Genomic DNA, 18,228 nt, shown 5'->3' with positions numbered 1-18,228 from the left:
ATATAAGTGTTAATATTTTTATTTCTTGTCTTCTGCATCAGTCTTCGCTGCATGTTCACAAGAGTACCACAACGCATGCGTCATATAATTGCGGTTAAACCACTGATGCCAAATGTACTATTTTAATGATGTCCTTAGTACCTTTCTGGGCCTTGAATGTAGTAGTTGCATTGCTGTCTATGCAGGGTCAGAAAGCTTTTAGATTTCATCAAAAATATCTTAATTTGTGTTCCCAAGATGAACAATAATCTTACAGGTTTGGAACGACATGAGGGTTAGTAATTAATGACAGAATTTTTATTTTTGAGAGAACTATGCCTTAAAAACCATGCACTGCTGTCAGTTTGACACCAAAAACTAACCACAGTCAACATTTGACCAAGCACATTTCAACTGGGGTAATACAGCATTTATTCAAACATAATTATTTGTTTATCTCAATTATCACAATGATTTCATTAATATTGTTTTATTCAAAATAATGATCATTTTCTAAAATCCATACCAAATAAAATAATATTCAGCCATTTAGATCTGATGTGATTCAGCACAGTGTCACAGCTCTGGTCTGCAGTTTCCTGAATTAGAGTTTATGACCCCTCATGGGCCTTGGTACTGTACCATCCTAACACTGAAGGTCATACAATAGGTGTGTTTTGAATAGTACACGTTTAGTTTTTTTTTTACAAAATTGTCACGTTCCAGTATACATGCAAAAGGTTAACTAGCATAATGCATTCTGAGATGGGAGAGAATAAGGAAAAACAAAGTTATGGTGCTTCGGACATATCAGTGATATCAGCGACCTCTCAGATGGGCCGGAACTTTCTTTACATCTGTATTTCATTTGTTTAGATGTGTTTGAGTTTGACTAATCTGCAGTGGAGAGGCAGATAACAGATATATCATTATAACTTTTATAGTTTTCTGTTCGTTCCAACTTTTTGGAGATAATCTTTACTTTTCAAGAACCATTAACGTAATGTGTCACCTCAACTTTGTCAAATCGCTCCTACGCCCCTGGCTTTTAGATCATGCTGGGGGCCGCACTGAACAGAACAAGGTCTCCCTCTATGTGCAGGCGAGTGACATCCTCCATCCCGCCTGTTCTGTGCTCAAACTCCAGCAGATGATTGCCATCCACGGCCACCTTAAACCCATCTGTCTCCACCAGGATCTTCAGCTGCACACACACAAACACATTATGAAAACTCAACTGAAACCCAATATGGATTAAAAGAATAGTTTACCCAAAAATAAAAATTTGTTGAAAATTTACTCAGCTCATCCAACATGTAGATAGACAAATCTGGAGAAATGTAGCATTGTATATCACTTGCTTGCCCATGGATCCTCTGCAGTGAATGGGTGCCGTCAGAATGAGAATTTAAACAGCTGATAAAAACAATAATTCACAAGTAATTCACACTGACTCCAGTCCAGTTAAAGTCTTCTGAAGTAAAAAAAAAAAAAACTGCATGTTTATAATAAAGAAATTCATAATTCAAATTAATAACCATAGTTTCTGGCCAAAATACCAGTCCAGAATTCATAATGACACTTCCTCCAGTGGAAAAAGTCAATGTTCTGTTGTCCTCTAACATCAACATACACCAGCATATTTGTTTAGAACTGTTTTAGACTGTTTTCACTTGTAAACAATGCTTGATCAGAGCATATTTCTCTTCTGATGCAGAAGTATCAACTTTTTCCCTGGAGAAAGCAGTATCATGGATAGAGGACTTGTGTCTAACCAGAAGCAACAGTTTGAAGTTGAAAACATCTTAAAGGGGTCATCGGATGCCCATTTTCCACAAGTTCATATGATTCTTTAGGGTCTTAATGAAAAGTCTCTAATATACTTTGGTTAAAAATTCTCAATAGTAGTGTAAAAAAACACCCTTTTACCTTGTCAAAATCAGCTCTGCAAAGTATCAGCTCATTTTATTGCATGGGCCCTTTAAATGCAAATGAGCTCTGCTCGCCCCGCCCCTCTCTGCTGAGGGATTACGAGCTGTAATGTTTACTTTAGCCGCATTTAGCTGTGAAACTTCCCAACAAGCACATTATTAAGAATGGCTATTTGCAAAGATGCATAAAAAACCTTTATACTCACTTCTGTTGTGTGTGAAGCTGTATCATGAATGATTCACACGAACATAGATGCAGATGTAGATCGAGATCGGCGCTTTCCTTTTAAAAATGAAAGTAACGTTGTCCTCTACCTCTTCAGCGGCTCAGATGTGAGGAGTAAATGACGACTGCTATGTTCATTATTACATCCATCAATAGAACACCTCAATCGCTCAATTAGAGTCTTCCCCTGCACCTGAGTCACACAATGGCGATCGTATTCGGACTGTTTCAGCTCGGTGAGGGCGGGTCTAAGGTAAGGCGCTCATGTCAATCAACCGTGTTTCGTCACACCGACAAGAAGCTGAAAATGAGCTGATTTTAAAAAGTGGATATTACTTTTAAAGATTTAAAAAATACCACTGGGTGGATTGTTATCATTGTAGGGTGGTTGTGTACACAAACTGCCAACACACAGTTAGTTTTGCATCCGATGACCCCTTTAAAAATGGATTTCTTTATTATAAACAAGGAGCTTTCTACTTTACAAAACATTATTTGATGGACTGGAGTCGTGTGGATTACTTGTGGATTATTGGGATTTTTTTTTATCGGCTTTTTGGACTCTCAGTCTGACGGCACCCATTCACTGCAGAGGATCCATTGGTGGGCGAGTGATGTAATGCTAAATTTCACCAAATCTTGGATGGCCCAAGGGTGACTAATTTTTCTTAGCAAATTTTCAATTTCAGGTGAACTCACCTAGAAATTCATACAGGTTTGGAAGAGGTATTAGTTTACTTCCAGAATAGAAATTTCCTGATACTTTACTCACCCCCCATGTCATCCAAGATGTTCATGTCTTACTTTCTTCAGTTGCAAAGAAATTAAGGTTTTTGAGAAAAGCATTCAAGGATTTTTCTCAAGTTATTGGACTTTAATGGGAGTCAGCGGGTTGAAGGTTCAAATTGCAGTTTCAATGTAGCTTCAAAGGGCCCTATTCCTCCCAGCTGAGGAATAAGGGTCTTATCTAGTGAAAAGATTAGTCATTTTCTTAAAACAATAAAAATCGATATACTTTTTAACCACAAATGACTTCTTGCACCAGCCCAACCTCACACATTATGTAATCATGCTGGAAAGGTCATGCGTGACGTAGGCGAAAGCACCAAGCCAGTGTTTAAAAGCGATTGTGCAAAGAAAGTCAAAGTCAAAGGTAAAACAATGATGTGATGGAGTTTTTCACCCTACACTACCTGAATAAATGTATATAAAAAGTATATAAATGTAATTTCTTTTTTTTTCTTTTTTTTGAAAATGACATCGTTTCGCTAGATAAGACCTCTATTCCTTGGCTGGGATCGTGTAGAGCCCTTTGAAGCTGCATTGAAACAATTTGCACCCACTGATCCCCATTGAAGTCCACTATATGGAGAAAAAACCCAGGAATGTTTTCCTCAAAAACCTTATTTTCTTTTCAATTGAAGAAAGAAAGACATGAACATCTTGGATCACATGGGGGTGAGTAAATTACAAGGAAAGTTTTATTCCAGAAGTGAACTTATACCTTATGTTAAGAGTAAATGAGAAAGCTGTACCTCAAACTGTCTGCCCTGCACAAAGGGAAAGCCTCCCTCCCTCTCCTCGGGACCCCAGCAGCCTCCAAACTGCGTGTTCCGTACGATGGTGTTCTCATGGAAACGAGGGTTGAAATGGAAAACCACATCATGTCCCCTCACAAAATCTATATGGAACCTGAAAAAAGGGAAGTAAGAGTTTGCTTTGGACATGCAGAAGTAATGCTGTATATAGTTGTTTTGTTTTTTTATTACCTGTCTCCTCCTGGTACTGGCTCACCCACAATAGTAATCAGGAGGCTGGGCATTATCCCTGCATGCAGCGGAAGATCGTACGGCAATGGCTAAAACACACACACATACAAATTATTTGAGTTTCTTAACAGTTGCAACAGGTCTCTACAGTAAGAATATATGTAAAGTTTTATAAATACAACTGTTCTTGCTTGGGGTCAAACAAGGCAGCATTTATTTGATCAAAGTACAGTAAAAACAGTAATATTGTGAATCATTATTACAATTTAAAGTATTTCCTATTTTAACATTTTAAAATGTAATTTATTCCTGTGATGCAAACTGAGTTTTCAGCACCATTACTCCAGTCTTCAGTGTATCATTGTAATATGCTGATTTGGTGCTCAAGAAACATTTCTTATTACCATTAGTGTTAAAAACAGTTGTGCTGCTGTAATACAGAATTTTATGATTAATAGAAAATTCAAAAGAACAGCATTTATTTGAAATAAAAATCTTTGGCAACATTATAAATGTTGGATCAGTTTAATAGATCTTTGCTAAATTAATTTGTACTAACCCCAAACTTTTAATTAAAATCTTTATCAAGCACAAAAAACACAAATATATACATTATCATCGTATCAATGTTGAATCAGCCCTATTAGCCTGAGAGCTCTGCGATTTACACATGAAGTGTAGCGACTTGACAGTCTTCATCATCTGTTAATAAATTTTCCCATGATGTCTCTGCGTTTCTTCCATTCTCCATCATAAAATTCCATGTCGGGCTTTTCCATAGTGGTCAAACTAACATGAAGCCCTCCCCTGACATTAAATTGTACAATTCAAATGAGTATTTTCCAGCTTGAACTTGATCAAATACTCTTACTGATCACTAACTAGCCTATGTATACTAAACAGCAAAGACCTAAACACACATGCCCTTTCCGTTTCTTCTGTTCCAGCGAATACTACAGCACAGGTCACATGAGAAACTGAGAGAAAGACATCTAGTTTATAAACAACTTTGCTATGACAACACTGTGACGAATCTCATAAACTGCCAATCCCTGATTCCAAACCCCACCCACTGACTCATGATTCCCTTCAGTGAAAAAAGCCTGCTGTGGTCAAACACGCACAAACATACACGCTGTTTATGAACAAACAAGCACATATTTGAGATAATACCTTATAGTATACTAAAATCCAAGTGCTTTGAGATGCCTTTGTATATCATGAATATTCATACACACTTTTGTTCTTAAGTTTGGGATCAGTAAGGTCTGTTTTTAAAAGAAATCCTTTCATTCAAGATGATTCGTTATGATTAAAAGTTACTGCATAAATTCAAGAGGTTACAAAAGAGTTCCATTTCAAATAAATGCTGTTCTTTTCAACTTTTTATTTGTCAAAGAATGCAAAGAGACGTATCATGGTTTTCACAAAAATACAACAGTTTACAACACTGAATGATTTCTGAAAGATCATGTGAGAAGATTAGTAATAACAGTTGAAAATTCAGTTTTGCTATCCCAGGAATATATTACACTATAAATACTATTAAAACAGAAACAGATTTTAAATTGTAATAATATTTCATTTTATATGTATCATTTTATATTGTTTTACTGTGTTGTTGATCAAATAAATGCAGCTTTGGTAAGCATAAGAAACTTCTTTCAAAAACATTAAATATTACCAACCCCAAACTTTAGAAGAGTAGTGTAATTGCTAAAAGGTTTATATAAGATCATGAAATACAAAATAAAATATTTCAGATTTCTGAAATTGATTATCATAGGTGTCGGTCCTCATACTCCTCTCTGCCCCCCCCAAAAGCTAATGCTGACAAACAATAAATTGAGCCCATAAAAACCTTTAATTAAAATAATACCAATTTCATCTGTTTGTTGTATAAACACAAAGTGCGTTATTTATTTTTCCTCTTTTTCAAGCAATAACTTCATTAAAACAATGAACTTTAAAGTAAAATAATAATCACAAATGTACTGTGTAGAAAGAAGTAGCTCAGCTACATTAAATATGTGCATTTGTTTGCAAAGGTGATATACTAATATATCAGCATGAGCTATGTGCTCAGTGTCCAAAACTCTGAACTCTGATTGGATGTTATTTGGGGTCTTTGTGATGGCTGTGGTGCGTCCTCCTCCTGTGATTGGCTGAGCTGTTCATTGTGTTCAAAAATATGGTGGTCTATATGGTGGCTGAAAAACAAGAAGAGGAGCTTTTGAGATCCACATTTTAAGATCTGCAGGTTTATTGTGATCCAGAGAGACCAGAGCAGGAGCATCTCAGACCTCAAGAGGCAAACCTACAACCCTGAAAGCAATGCTTGTAGTATCACCAACACTCTGATTAAACAAACTCCAGTAGAATAAAGCAGAGCCGTCACCAAACCAACCCATCACACATGCAAAATGTCCTTATAGACCCATTCAAACAGTTATAATTGCTTACCAGCATTCCACCTGGAGCTGCAGGCCCTCCGTATGGTCCCATGGGCCCTGGACCGTAGCCTCCTGGAGGGCCAGGTTGAGGTGGGAACCCCCCTCCGGGTGGACCCCAGGATCCTTGTGGCACTGGGGGAAACATTCCTCCTCCATATCCTGGGCCTCCATCTGGTGGAAAGGCACCAGGACCTCCTGGGCCGTACATCCCAGGCCCAGATGGACCTGTTGGGTAAGGCACGTTTGGATACGGGCCCTGTGGAGCCCCAGGTGGGGAGGGGAACTGTCCAGGAACGGGGTATTGCATGGGTGCTCCACCTGGTGGGAACTGACCTGGCATCGAGGGGAACTGTCCTGGAGCTCCAGGGTTGGAAGGGAACTGTCCAGGTACGCCTGGTCCTGGAGGGTATCCACCCGGTGCAGCAGGGGCTCCGGGAAACTGGCCCGGGGCTCCTGGGCCGGGTGGAAAGGGACCTGGGGCAGACGGCCCAGTCTGAGGGAAGCCGGGTGCTGTTGGTTGGGCAGGGCCTCCTGAGGATGGGAAATGAGGGCCACCGGGGGCCGCACCAGGCCAGCCGGGATTAGTGGGGGGTGGAGCCCCATTACCAGGAGCTGATGGATTGGTGTGCTTAGTTTTTGATGCCGCGCTAGGAACATCATCTGAGATTGCGTCAGCAAGCTACAGAAAGAAGATGAAAGTTTTATCAGAGAGACTTTTGGTCTGTTATTATCGTCGCAAAGCAAAAGACTAACTAGGGCAAACAGTGGGGTCCAAAAGTCTGAGATCAGATGGAAAATAAGGGATTAAAAAACAATGAAACCTGTAAATAAACAGAAAATTATAGGACTTTGGAAGAAGAAAAAACAACATTATGACATAAAATGTATATTTTTTTTAATATTCTGCAATATTTCAATATTTTTACTAGCAAAGTAAAAAAGCTAATTTGTGACTTTTGAATTACTTTTAGCAAATGGTTAGACAGTTTTGCTTTCACTTCCATCATTCTCAAATCTTTTTTTTTCATTAAATGTTTAATTTTCACTTACACTTTGCTTATGCAAATAAATTAATAATATTTCATTATAGTAAATTATTGTAATATAAATTCTATAATTAAATTATAATAAAAAATTTTTTACTAGTGGTTTCATGCTGGTCATAAAGTCAAACCAAATAATAATATATTTTTATTACTAGTGGATGCAGGACACTATAGTTAATTTATGTAAGTGAGGATAGCGAAATAAAGTAAACTGGGACATATTACACCCAAAAATTCTTCATACAGTGGACTACCAGTAAAAATTTTTTTTTAAAAATTTGGGATCAATAATTACTTTGATCTAACCATGTTTTGCCTAATTACTTAATTTCTAATGCAACCTTTTTACATCACAGACTGAACAAAATTAAGCATTGCTTGGTAATTGGTCAACAAAGTATTGATAGTTGTGTAAATATTGTCATACTAACAGTTGTCTGAAGATGAATTTGTTCTGACACAGTTTAACTCTGAGTTCTGGTCATATTTTATTAGCATTTTCTAAACTACAGCTAATAAACTGTAATAATGTGAGAAATGTTAAAGGTATCTGAATACATTTTAGTTTGACTATGTTCTGAAAACAGATATTTTATCAATTCAATATCAGTTTTAACAGTTGAGAAACGTAATAACTGGATCTAATAGTACATTCATTTTTACTGCTGGTATGTTTCTTACTTTACTAACACAGGAGAAAGGACAACCCAAACTTATAAAGAGATAAACGATCGAATAAGATTATTTATGAAACAGTTAAAACACTTACCGAAAAGTCTGCCATGGCCTAAAAGAGACACAAACATGGACACTTAGTGACATGAAATTGTATACAAATAATGTTCTGTCACAAGCCTAGTACATAGTTATACATACTCTATTAAAACAACGTAACGTCAGTGTATCAAACACAATCTCGCAAGTATTTAAGTTACACTTCAAAACGTAAGATTAAATCAGATATGCCAACTACACGTAGATGAATCTGTGTAGGGCTATACATGCGCATTTGAGAGTAATGTAAGCAGTTTTGTGGGCATCAGCACCTCGACTGAATCAGGGCCTGTGGTCCGAAGATGGGGGCTTCTTAGCAGCACCAGGTCCTCCTGTCGCCCGAAAAGATCCGAAAGTCAGAATTACTAAACTCTATACAGGAAGTGAGGTGATAACTGGAACATTGAGGGTTTTCAACGGCGTGTTTGAAAACATTGTGAGCGCCACATAATATGGATGACACATTAACCGCTGTAGTTAAAGACACGGAACAATCTACTGTGTTTATAGATCAGATATGAGCGCTATGAACGCGCACGCTCCATGATGGGCGTGTCCTCTGAGGGATGGGCCGGCTCGTCTGCGCATGCGCAGGGGTTACTGTGACGAAGGGGGCGTTTTCAACCCTGGGAGGCTTAAAATAAAACAACCATAATAAAATGAACCACAGCCCTACAACCGATTTAGAAACTTTTCCAGTTTCCTAAATGCCACTTTCCACGAATACAGCCTTGAAAAGGTGACTTTTTTCCAACAAAGGGTGAATGTTGAAGTGAAGGTTCGGATCAAATGTTTCGGATCAAATGTTTCTTTGTACTAGCTATATTTCCCATAAATTAAGAAACAAAATATTATATACACTACCAGTCTAAAGTTTTTGAACTCTACGATTTTTAATGTTTTTAAAGAAGTATCTTGTGCTCACCAAGCCTGCATTTGATCCAAAGTACAGCAAAAACAGCCAATTTAGAAATATTTTTACTATAGAAAATAACTGTTTTCTTTTTGAATATATTTTAAAATGTAATTTATTTCTGTGATTTCAAAGCTGAATTTTTAGCATCATTACTCCAGTCTTTAGTGTCACATGATCCTTCAGTAATCATTCTAATATTCTAAATAGATTTGCTGCTCAAAAAAACATTTATTATTATTGTTGAAAACAGCTGAGTAGATTTTTTTTGATGAAGAGAAAGCACTGAAATAGAAATCTTTTGTAACATTATGAATTATAAATTAACATTTATCATCACTTTTGATCAATTTAAAGCATCCTTTAATTTATTTTTTAATCCTTTAATCCAAGATTTTGAATGGTATAGTGTTAGTGTTACAAAAGCTTTTTATTTCAGATAAACGCTGATCTTTGGATCTTTCTATTGATCAAAGAATCCTGAAAATTTTACTCAACTGTTTTAAATATGGATATAGATGGATAAATATGGATGAACAATAATAAATGTTTACCGAACAGCAAATCAGCATATTAGAATGATTTCTGAAGAATCATGTGACACTGAAGACTGAAGAAGTAATGATGCTTAAAATTTAGCTTTGATCACAGGATAAATGACATTCTAAAATATATTCAAATAGAAATCAGTTATTTTAAATAGTAAGAATATTTCACAATATTACAGCTTTTGCTGTATTTTGGCTCAAGTAGATGCAGGCTTGGTGAACATTAGAGACTATACAGGTCCTTTTCAAAAAATTAGCATATTGTGATAAAGTTCATTATTTTCTGTAATGTACTGATAAACATTAGACTTTCATATATTTTAGATTCATTACACAAATTTGAAAGTAGTTCTAGCCTTTTATTGTTTTAATATTGATGATTTTGGCATACAGCTCATGAAAACCCAAAATTCATATTTTCATACAAGCATATTTCATCCGACTAATAAAAGAAAAGTGTTTTTAATACAAAAAAAGTCAACCTTCAAATAATTATGTTCAGTTATGCACTCAATACTTGGTCGGGAATCCTTTTGCAGAAATGACTGCTTCAATGCGGCGTGGCATGGAGGCAATCAGCCTGTGGCACTGCTGAGGTGTTATGGAGGCCCAGGATGCTTCGATAGCGGCCTTAAGCTCATCCAGAGTGTTGGGTCTTGCGTCTCTCAACTTTCTCTTCACAATATCCCACAGATTCTCTATGGGGTTCAGGTCAGGAGAGTTGGCAGGCCAATTGAGCACAGTAATACCATGGTCAGTAAACCATTTACCAGTGGTTTTGGCACTGTGAGCAGGTGCCAGGTCGTGCTGAAAAATGAAATCTTCATCTCCATAAAGCTTTTCAGCAGATGGAAGCATGAAGTGCTCCAAAATCTCCTGATAGCTAGCTGCATTGACCCTGCCCTTGATAAAACACAGTGGACCAACACCAGCAGCTGACATGGCACCCCAGACCATCACTGACTGTGGGTACTTGACACTGGACTTCAGGCATTTTGGCATTTCCCTCTCCCCAGTCTTCCTCCAGACTCTGGCACCTTGATTTCCAAATGACATGCAAAATTTGCTTTCATCCGAAAAAAGTACTTTGGTCCACTGTGTTTTATCAAGGGCAGGGTCAATGCAGCTAGCTATCAGGAGATTTTGGAGCACTTCATGCTTCCATCTGCTGAAAAGCTTTATAGAGATGAAGATTTCATTTTTCAGCACGACCTGGCACCTGCTCGCAGTGCCAAAACCACTGGTAAATGGTTTACTGACCATGGTATTACTGTGCTCAATTGGCCTGCCAACTCTCCTGACCTGAACCCCATAGAGAATCTGTGGGATATTGTGAAGAGAAAGTTGAGAGACGCAAGACCCAACACTCTGGATGAGCTTAAGGCTGCTATCGAAGCATCCTGGGCCTCCATAACACCTCAGCAGTGCCACAGGCTGATTGCCTCCATGCCACGCCGCATTGAAGCAGTCATTTCTGCAAAAGGATTCCCGATCAAGTATTGAGTGCATAACTGTATATAATTATTTGAAGGTTGACTTTTTTTGTATTAAAAACACTTTTCTTTTATTGGTCGGATGAAATATGCTAATTTTTTGAGATAGGAATTTTGGGTTTTCATGAGCTGTATGCCAAAATCATCAATATTAAAACAATAAAAGGCTAGAACTACTTTCAAATATGTGTAATGAATCTAAAATATATGAAAGTCTAATGTTTATCAGTACATTACAGAAAATAATGAACTTTATCACAATATGCTAATTTTTTGAAAAGGACCTGTATATATTTAGTAAAATATGTTGTGCATTTTTCTAAATTATTATAAGTCTGTTGCACATTAAATATTACTTTTACACTAAATATGCATCAAATGCATTCACTTGGGTCACATTTGCGTGCATTTCATATACTTTTTATGATTTATTTGACAATTTATTTATTGTGAACGAATGGCTGGCAATCTAATTCCCCTAATTTCCCCGTAGGGTGGAGACAGAAGCGTACATCCGATAGTTCTTTCCATGAGCATCAGTTCATGCCTAAATGCTGCTGTTCTGGGATCAGACAGAGCTTGTCCTTCTATGGGAGAAACGAACTGATCCTAGTACAGCCGTTTATGCAAATCCAGGCGCGTTCCAGCGCTCTGATTGGTCGAGCGAGCGTCACGAGACGCGGCACGGTAGAACTCCTGCACTGCTGAGCTCGTGCTGTCTGTGAAAATGGTGAGTACAAAAACTGCCTTGGATTAATAAAAACATTTGTATGGCGGCCCTCTCTTGTAGGGTGTATAATAATACAGAGGCATTTACAAACAACGCCGTACGCCTCAACGGTGAGAGATGTGTGTATGTTAGAGGGGTTGTTTTTTTCTGAGCCCTGTTGCAGTTCCACCCAATGCTTTGTGATGAGCTGCATGTCAAACCCTCTCTTGCATTACACGGACTTCATAAAGTTTAGCAAAATAAAGGCATGTTTAGCGTTAAATTGACCCTAGAAGTCTGTTTTGAATTTTCATGAGATAGGATCGCCTTACATAATTGCGATATGATGGAATTCCGGCGGCTCCGGGGGAATTCTCATTTCCTGTTGCAGACGTGCTCACACTTCAGCATTTCAAGGAAATTTGGGAATTCTGCTGAGCGACAAAGACACGGTGTGGCTCATTTGATTTGAATGGCACGATCAAACATTGTAATTAAATCAGAGCAGAAATGACCAACAATGTGATGAATAAACGCAGATTCTTTACATTCCGCCAGCAATGCACGTCAAAACACGTTTGCCCACTTTGTCCGCCACATCACCAGCCAAGAACGTGATTGTTCTCCTGATGACATCAGTGTGATGACCTACACTGGTTGTCATGGTGCAGGTGCATGACTTTTGTGAAGTCCTATTCCTTGTGATGTTGGGTGCCAGAGTAGACAGGTGGTTTTATTATTGAGTTGGCAGCATCTAAGCTGTGGTGATTTAAAGTTTCTTAACAGAATTTTACAATCAGAAGAAATACTAGTTTCCACACTTGCTGCATTCAGTGCATTGATTACATGTTAATCTTAACATTTTTGACTTTAAGATCCCTTTTGTACAGGTCAATATTTAAAGGCCATCCTATCTAAGCTGATAATTTAACTACAGTTATCTAATAGGGGGTTTGCACTTACGTCACGGTTTGGTCAGTTACCCTGATGCACAGCCATATTGGAGATACTCAGATGTAAACAACAGCATGGATTGCATGGTTAATGTACTACTGAATACAAAGTTCTGCTAATTTATGCTGTGTAAACCACAGGAAAAACCATGTGGATGCTGCCAAATCATATATAGAAGGAAATCCTAGTTCGCTTTGGCTAACCACAAACACATTTTGTTCCTCAGACAGTTTTTTGCAGTCTTCTCCTTGATTTGTTATAACTTTTGGCAGTCTATAGTACTCTATTTGTTCTGACCGATTAGTACAGCCCAAAACATGACAGTAATTGACCATTTTCATCAGTAATAAATCAGCAAAATTTGCGACGTCTGTTTGGTTCAGTGGCATTGTTTTACATTTAGCGCCACCAATATGGCAGATTGATGACAAGTCGTCAAAACACTCTATTGGAAGACTTATTGGGCCCCCTGAAACTTTGCAAACCCTGGCCCTCAGTTGAGAACCAATAAACTCTGAGACAAACTTTGAACCTTAAGTGTGTCCCTAACCTGTATGACTCATAATCAAAGAGATTAATTGGGAGTTTATCAGCTTTATGAATTATGTATACACTATTACTATTCAAAAATGGACTGACATGTGGAAAATAGTAATAACTATAATTTGTGTGCAGAGTGAGTCATTAGTTGTGTGTGAGGTGGACGAAGACCTGGTGAAAAAGTTGCGGGATTTCCGCTTCAGGAAGGAGACTAATAATGCCGCCATCATCAGTGAGTCAAACCGAGATTAACTTTATACTTAAGGGATAATTTACACAAAAATGAAAATGCCATCATTAATTACTCACCCTCATGTTGTTCCAAAGCCATTAAGATCTTAGTTCATATTCAGAATACAAATTAAGGAATTTTGTGATGAAATCCAAGAGCTTCTGTCTTCTGTCTCTCAATAGACAGCAAGGGTACTATCACAGTCAAGGGTCAAGGCACAGAAACGTAGTAAGGAAGTCATTAAAACAGTCCATGTGACATGGGTGATTCCACCGTAATTTTACAAAGCTACAAGAATACTTTTTGTGCACAAAGAAAACAAAAATAACAACAGTGCTTCTCCCTCGCATTGTGGGACTTTCGATAATGAAGAATTGTTGAATAAGTCTAGTAGCTTTGTAATATTACAGTTGAACCACTGATGTCACATGGACTATTTTGTCGAAGTTCTTGGTACATGTCTGAGCCTTGAATGAGGTAGGACACTTGCTGTCTGTGGAGGGTCAGAAAGTTCTTGGATTTTATCAGAAATAAGTTCCAAAGCCTTACGAATTCAGAACAACAAGAAGGTGAGTAATTAATGAGAATTTTCATTTTTGGGTGAACTATCCCTTTAAGCTGTTTCATATATGCTTAAACTTTCTCATATATAGCATGAGGATTGAAAGCTGATATTGCTGTTTTTATCCTCTGGTTACAGTGAAGATTGATAAAGACAAACAGCTGGTGATTCTGGAGGAGGAGCATGAGGTAATTTCACATACACAAGACCACTGTAATACACAGCATTCTAGTGGGACTAATAACTGAGAAGCTCAGTGGTGTAACCCAGGGTTTGATTTGTCCTTCTCCTAGGATATTTCTCCTGAAGACCTGAAGAATGAGCTACCAGAGAGACAGCCCAGATATCCTTCATTAAAACAAAACTCATTCTGTGCTGCACCATGATTTTTTAAAGGAGACCTATTATGCCTTTTTACAAGATGTAAACCAGAAAGTGTCTGAAGTTTCAGCTCAAAATACCCCATAGATCATTAAAGGTTGTATCAGCGATTTCTAGCCTGAAACATAAAGTGTCAAATTCAGCTGAGCTTTCTTCACGATCCGCTCGCTGCCTGCCCCATAAATTGTCTGTGAAAAAAACGCGTCTCTCTGGTCAGCCTAGGGTCCGAGATATGCCAAAAAAACAATCGGTGCTACCAACCATTCCATAGAAAAACAAACAGTGTTCCAACCAATCAGTGTCAGGGGTTTGGTGTTGTGGACTTTCGCTCCGCCTTCCTCACATCCCTGCACCAGTAGGAAAGTCCACAACACCAAACCCCTGATGCTGATTGGTTGGAACACTGTTTGTTTATCTGTGGAAAGGTTGGTAGTGCCGATTGTTTTTTTTGGCATATCTCGGACCCTAGGCTGACCAGAGAGACGCGTTTTTTTCACAGACAATTTATGGGGCAGGCAGCGAGCGGATCGTGAAGAAAGGTCAGCTGAAATTGACACTTTATGTTTTAGGCTAGAAATCGCTGATACAACCTTTAATTATATCATTTTGAAAATGCCTATTTTGAGGGGAAGCAGACGCAAATGTTTTCGTGCATGTCTCTTTAAATGCAAATGAGCTGCTGCTCCCCACCCCCTTTTACAGAATAGGGCTGTGCCTCTACAGCTCATACCTTAGATACTCTGCCAAAAAAAAATGCTGTTTGGTTTTGATTATCTTGTCTATCTTGATGAAATCATGCATTTTAAAGCCATATTAGTTTTAAATTCGGATATGTGTGCTCCAAAAACCCTATATCAGAATTTAAAATGCTAATATGGCTTTAAAATGCATGAATGCGGCTGTTACATGACATGCGAGTACTAAACTAAGTTCTTTCATGTCTTATTGCACTTAAACTGTTAAATACACCCAAGTATATGCCAAAAACACAGCAGTTGAGTAACAAAAACAGTCGGTTATGTCTGAAGGTAAATGGCTGGGAAAGAAATTATGTGTTTATATTACATCCGTGTGGCAGCAGCGTAATACACAGTAAATAAATCAATAATTCCACTGCTCTCAACTCTCTAGGACTCTAAATAGTGTTCTTTGCTCATCTGTGCAGCCAAAGAACAGAACAGTTAGCATGTTTTGCTCAAACTTTTGCCATCGCATTAGAACTGGTACACCGTTGTCACTTGCAAAAACAAAATGATGGCATTGTAAATGGAAACGTGCAGATTATGGGGCATAATATTATAATAAGATCCCCTTCTTACGTCATGGGGGAACGAAATCTGAGCAGCTTGTTTTTTTCATGTGCCTCCAGAGAAAGGCTTGCAAAATAAAGTTACTAGGTTGTCCCTTTTCACATTTTCTGGGTTGGTAGATGCACCAGGGACCTGATTATAGCACTTAAAAAGTCTGATTGTCATGATATGTTCCCTTTAAACTCATTAAATATGTCTATTCTGGATTCCTTAACTTGTGACACATTTGTAGTCTACAGCTATAAGTACCAGCATGATGATGGAAGAGTGTCCTACCCTCTGTGTTTTATCTTCTCCAGTCCTGTTGGTAAAGCAAATACACACATTCAGTACTTAACATGGACAAACCCAGTAATATGAGGCAGTGCTATTTCTCCAAATCTTTAAAATGAAACCCTTATTTCCCAGGATGCAAACCTGAGCAGCAGATGATGTATGCCGGCAGCAAAAACAAACTGGTACAGACAGTTGAACTGACCAAGGTGAGTTTTAATTAACACAGCTAACTTTACATTTCTTTTGAAGCAGTGTAGTGGGAATGTCTTTTTATATTTGTCTGTATCTGCTTTCTCTCAGGTGTTTGAGATCAGGAACACCGAAGACCTGACAGAGGAGTGGCTCCGAGAGAAACTGGGCTTCTTCCGCTAAGAACGGACCGAACACTCGTGTTTAAAGAGTGACCGAGATGGGACCATCACCTCCAAACGGAGAGAATACCATAGTCCATCTGATACTGTCTGTTTGTGTATGTTTGAATGCTTCTGCCCAAACTCTAAACCCGCCTGTACCACTTTAAGATGACAGAAATTTGAGGTGCAAAGAAAAGAAAATGTGTACTCTGAACTATTCCTTGGATTTTAAAAACCATTCCGCTCTCGTCCCTGAGCAGTAACGTATGTACTGGCCTGCATAGGTGGTCCAATCTTGATAGTTGGGTGACATGTTGCAATTTTATGTCAGCTGTCTTTCATGATAGATGACATGGTAACATTTAAACATTTTAAAACTCTACAACAAGGCATGTTTTGCCAGTTTTGGTATAAAATCACGCAAGTCTTCATGTAAGACCCTGATAAGGGCCAAACATTTTCTTCCTTCATAATGCATTTTCTACCTGTAATTTGACCAAACATGAATTATTTTGTTTTGATGTCTGTTGAACTGTAATGGTAGGTGAAGAGGTCAGAAGTCTTAGTGATATTTTTGGGAGAAAGCGTTTGCTTACTGTTTCTGACCTGTTGTCTCGAGTGTCATAAATTCATTCTTCTTTGCCTTTTGGAATCTGTGCTCACAGCCTGATAAAAAAAATCTCCACTAAAGAATCTGTGAGGACAATTGGGTGAAACTTCTGGGACTAATTTTTCCTGATTTAGTGTTTTTGGGAGAGGGGACTTAGTATTTGTCACCCAGACATTGTTAATCACAGATCTGTCCTACCTTTTTGGAAACGTGTAGGTTTAGATGTACAGCGGCAGAGATGTGCTATGGTGTTTTTCTGCCACAGGCAATCATCTCATAATTAATTCCTCTGTTATTCTAAATGACTAATTTCCCTGGTGTCACTATTCTTAAGTTTATGCAAAGCGTCGCTATTTCCATATTTATGTAAAAACAATCGTTCTATTGGCAAAATGTAAACACTGGAAATGTTCAAAGCTTAACAGAGTAATACAAATAGTTTAAAGAAGTGATGTTATTATGGTTTGATAAGTAATACCTCTGCAGATTTCACGTCTTGCAGAATTTGTGAGCTCTAATGTGGGTCAGGCTCATCTTTGTACATCTGTAGAACCTGTAACACCTGTGACTAGTGCCGTTTCCTATTAAACACTGATTGCTCACTTTGGTGGTTTGTATGATGTGGACATCACATGATATGTCCCATACAGTAGTGAACTGTGTATGTGTTTAACATTTAATTTTTAATGACTGAAGATGCTTTTCCTGATCATTTATAACTCAAGTTCTCTCTTGAAACCAGAAAAACGGTTAAACTTTCAATGTGTCTCAATTACATTTGTCTGCTGTTTTGAATAATTAAATAGAAGGTTTTTTCCTTTGAAAATTTGACTTTGTGCTTAACTGGAGCGTTTTTGATTGACATTCATAGGTATTAATTGTTTGTCATGGTAGTGTTTTTCAGTCATTTATACTGTAAGCAAAGGGTGAAACAATGTCTGATTACAAAATATAATTACACTAAACATTAACATGCTAAGAGAGCAAATGTCAAACAGACCAGGCGATTTAGCCATGCTCATTACCTTGTGGCATGTAGACAACAGCGTGGACTGCACAGTTAATATACTAGTGAATACATTGTACTTCTAATTTATGCTGTCTAAACTACGAAAAGAAATGTGTGTAAGCTGCTAAATCATATAAGGAGTTGCCCTAGACTTGCCCTG

The 18,228-nt window shown here is 37.9% G+C and overlaps 2 protein-coding genes across 3 annotated transcripts; one reads left to right on the top strand and one right to left on the bottom strand.

The window, feature by feature from the left end:
- Positions 1-394: 394 nt before the first annotated feature.
- lgals3a (lectin, galactoside binding soluble 3a) lies at positions 395-8,642 on the bottom strand. Of its 2 annotated transcripts, XM_073833754.1 has the most exons (6): positions 8,451-8,639; positions 8,174-8,191; positions 6,369-7,037; positions 3,906-3,994; positions 3,672-3,828; positions 395-1,183 (listed from the first exon to the last, which is right to left on the bottom strand). In XM_073833754.1, exons 2-6 carry the CDS (start codon positions 8,186-8,188, stop codon positions 1,028-1,030), a joined length of 1,086 nt encoding a protein of 361 aa, XP_073689855.1. In that variant the 5' UTR covers positions 8,189-8,191; positions 8,451-8,639; the 3' UTR covers positions 395-1,027. The 2 variants fall into 2 exon arrangements, with proteins under 2 accessions (XP_073689855.1, XP_073689857.1); XM_073833756.1 differs by lacking the exons at positions 395-1,183; positions 3,672-3,828; positions 3,906-3,994 and adding an exon at positions 5,275-6,115 and having other exon boundaries at positions 8,451-8,642.
- Positions 8,643-11,721: 3,079 nt separating this feature from the next.
- Positions 11,722-17,890, top strand: gmfb (glia maturation factor, beta). Its single transcript, XM_073834904.1, has 7 exons — positions 11,722-11,862; positions 13,471-13,567; positions 14,268-14,317; positions 14,423-14,474; positions 16,047-16,127; positions 16,229-16,302; positions 16,397-17,890. The coding sequence occupies exons 1-7, from the start codon at positions 11,860-11,862 to the stop codon at positions 16,466-16,468; spliced, it is 429 nt and encodes a 142-aa protein (XP_073691005.1). The 5' UTR covers positions 11,722-11,859; the 3' UTR covers positions 16,469-17,890.
- Positions 17,891-18,228: the final 338 nt, after the last annotated feature.

Source organism: Garra rufa, chromosome 2 (assembly GCF_049309525.1).
Source record: "Garra rufa chromosome 2, GarRuf1.0, whole genome shotgun sequence".
In the NCBI taxonomy this organism is placed as follows: domain Eukaryota; kingdom Metazoa; phylum Chordata; class Actinopteri; order Cypriniformes; family Cyprinidae; genus Garra; species Garra rufa.
Note: the sequence above shows the minus strand (reverse complement) of the source record. Positions and strands in the feature narration are given on the sequence as shown.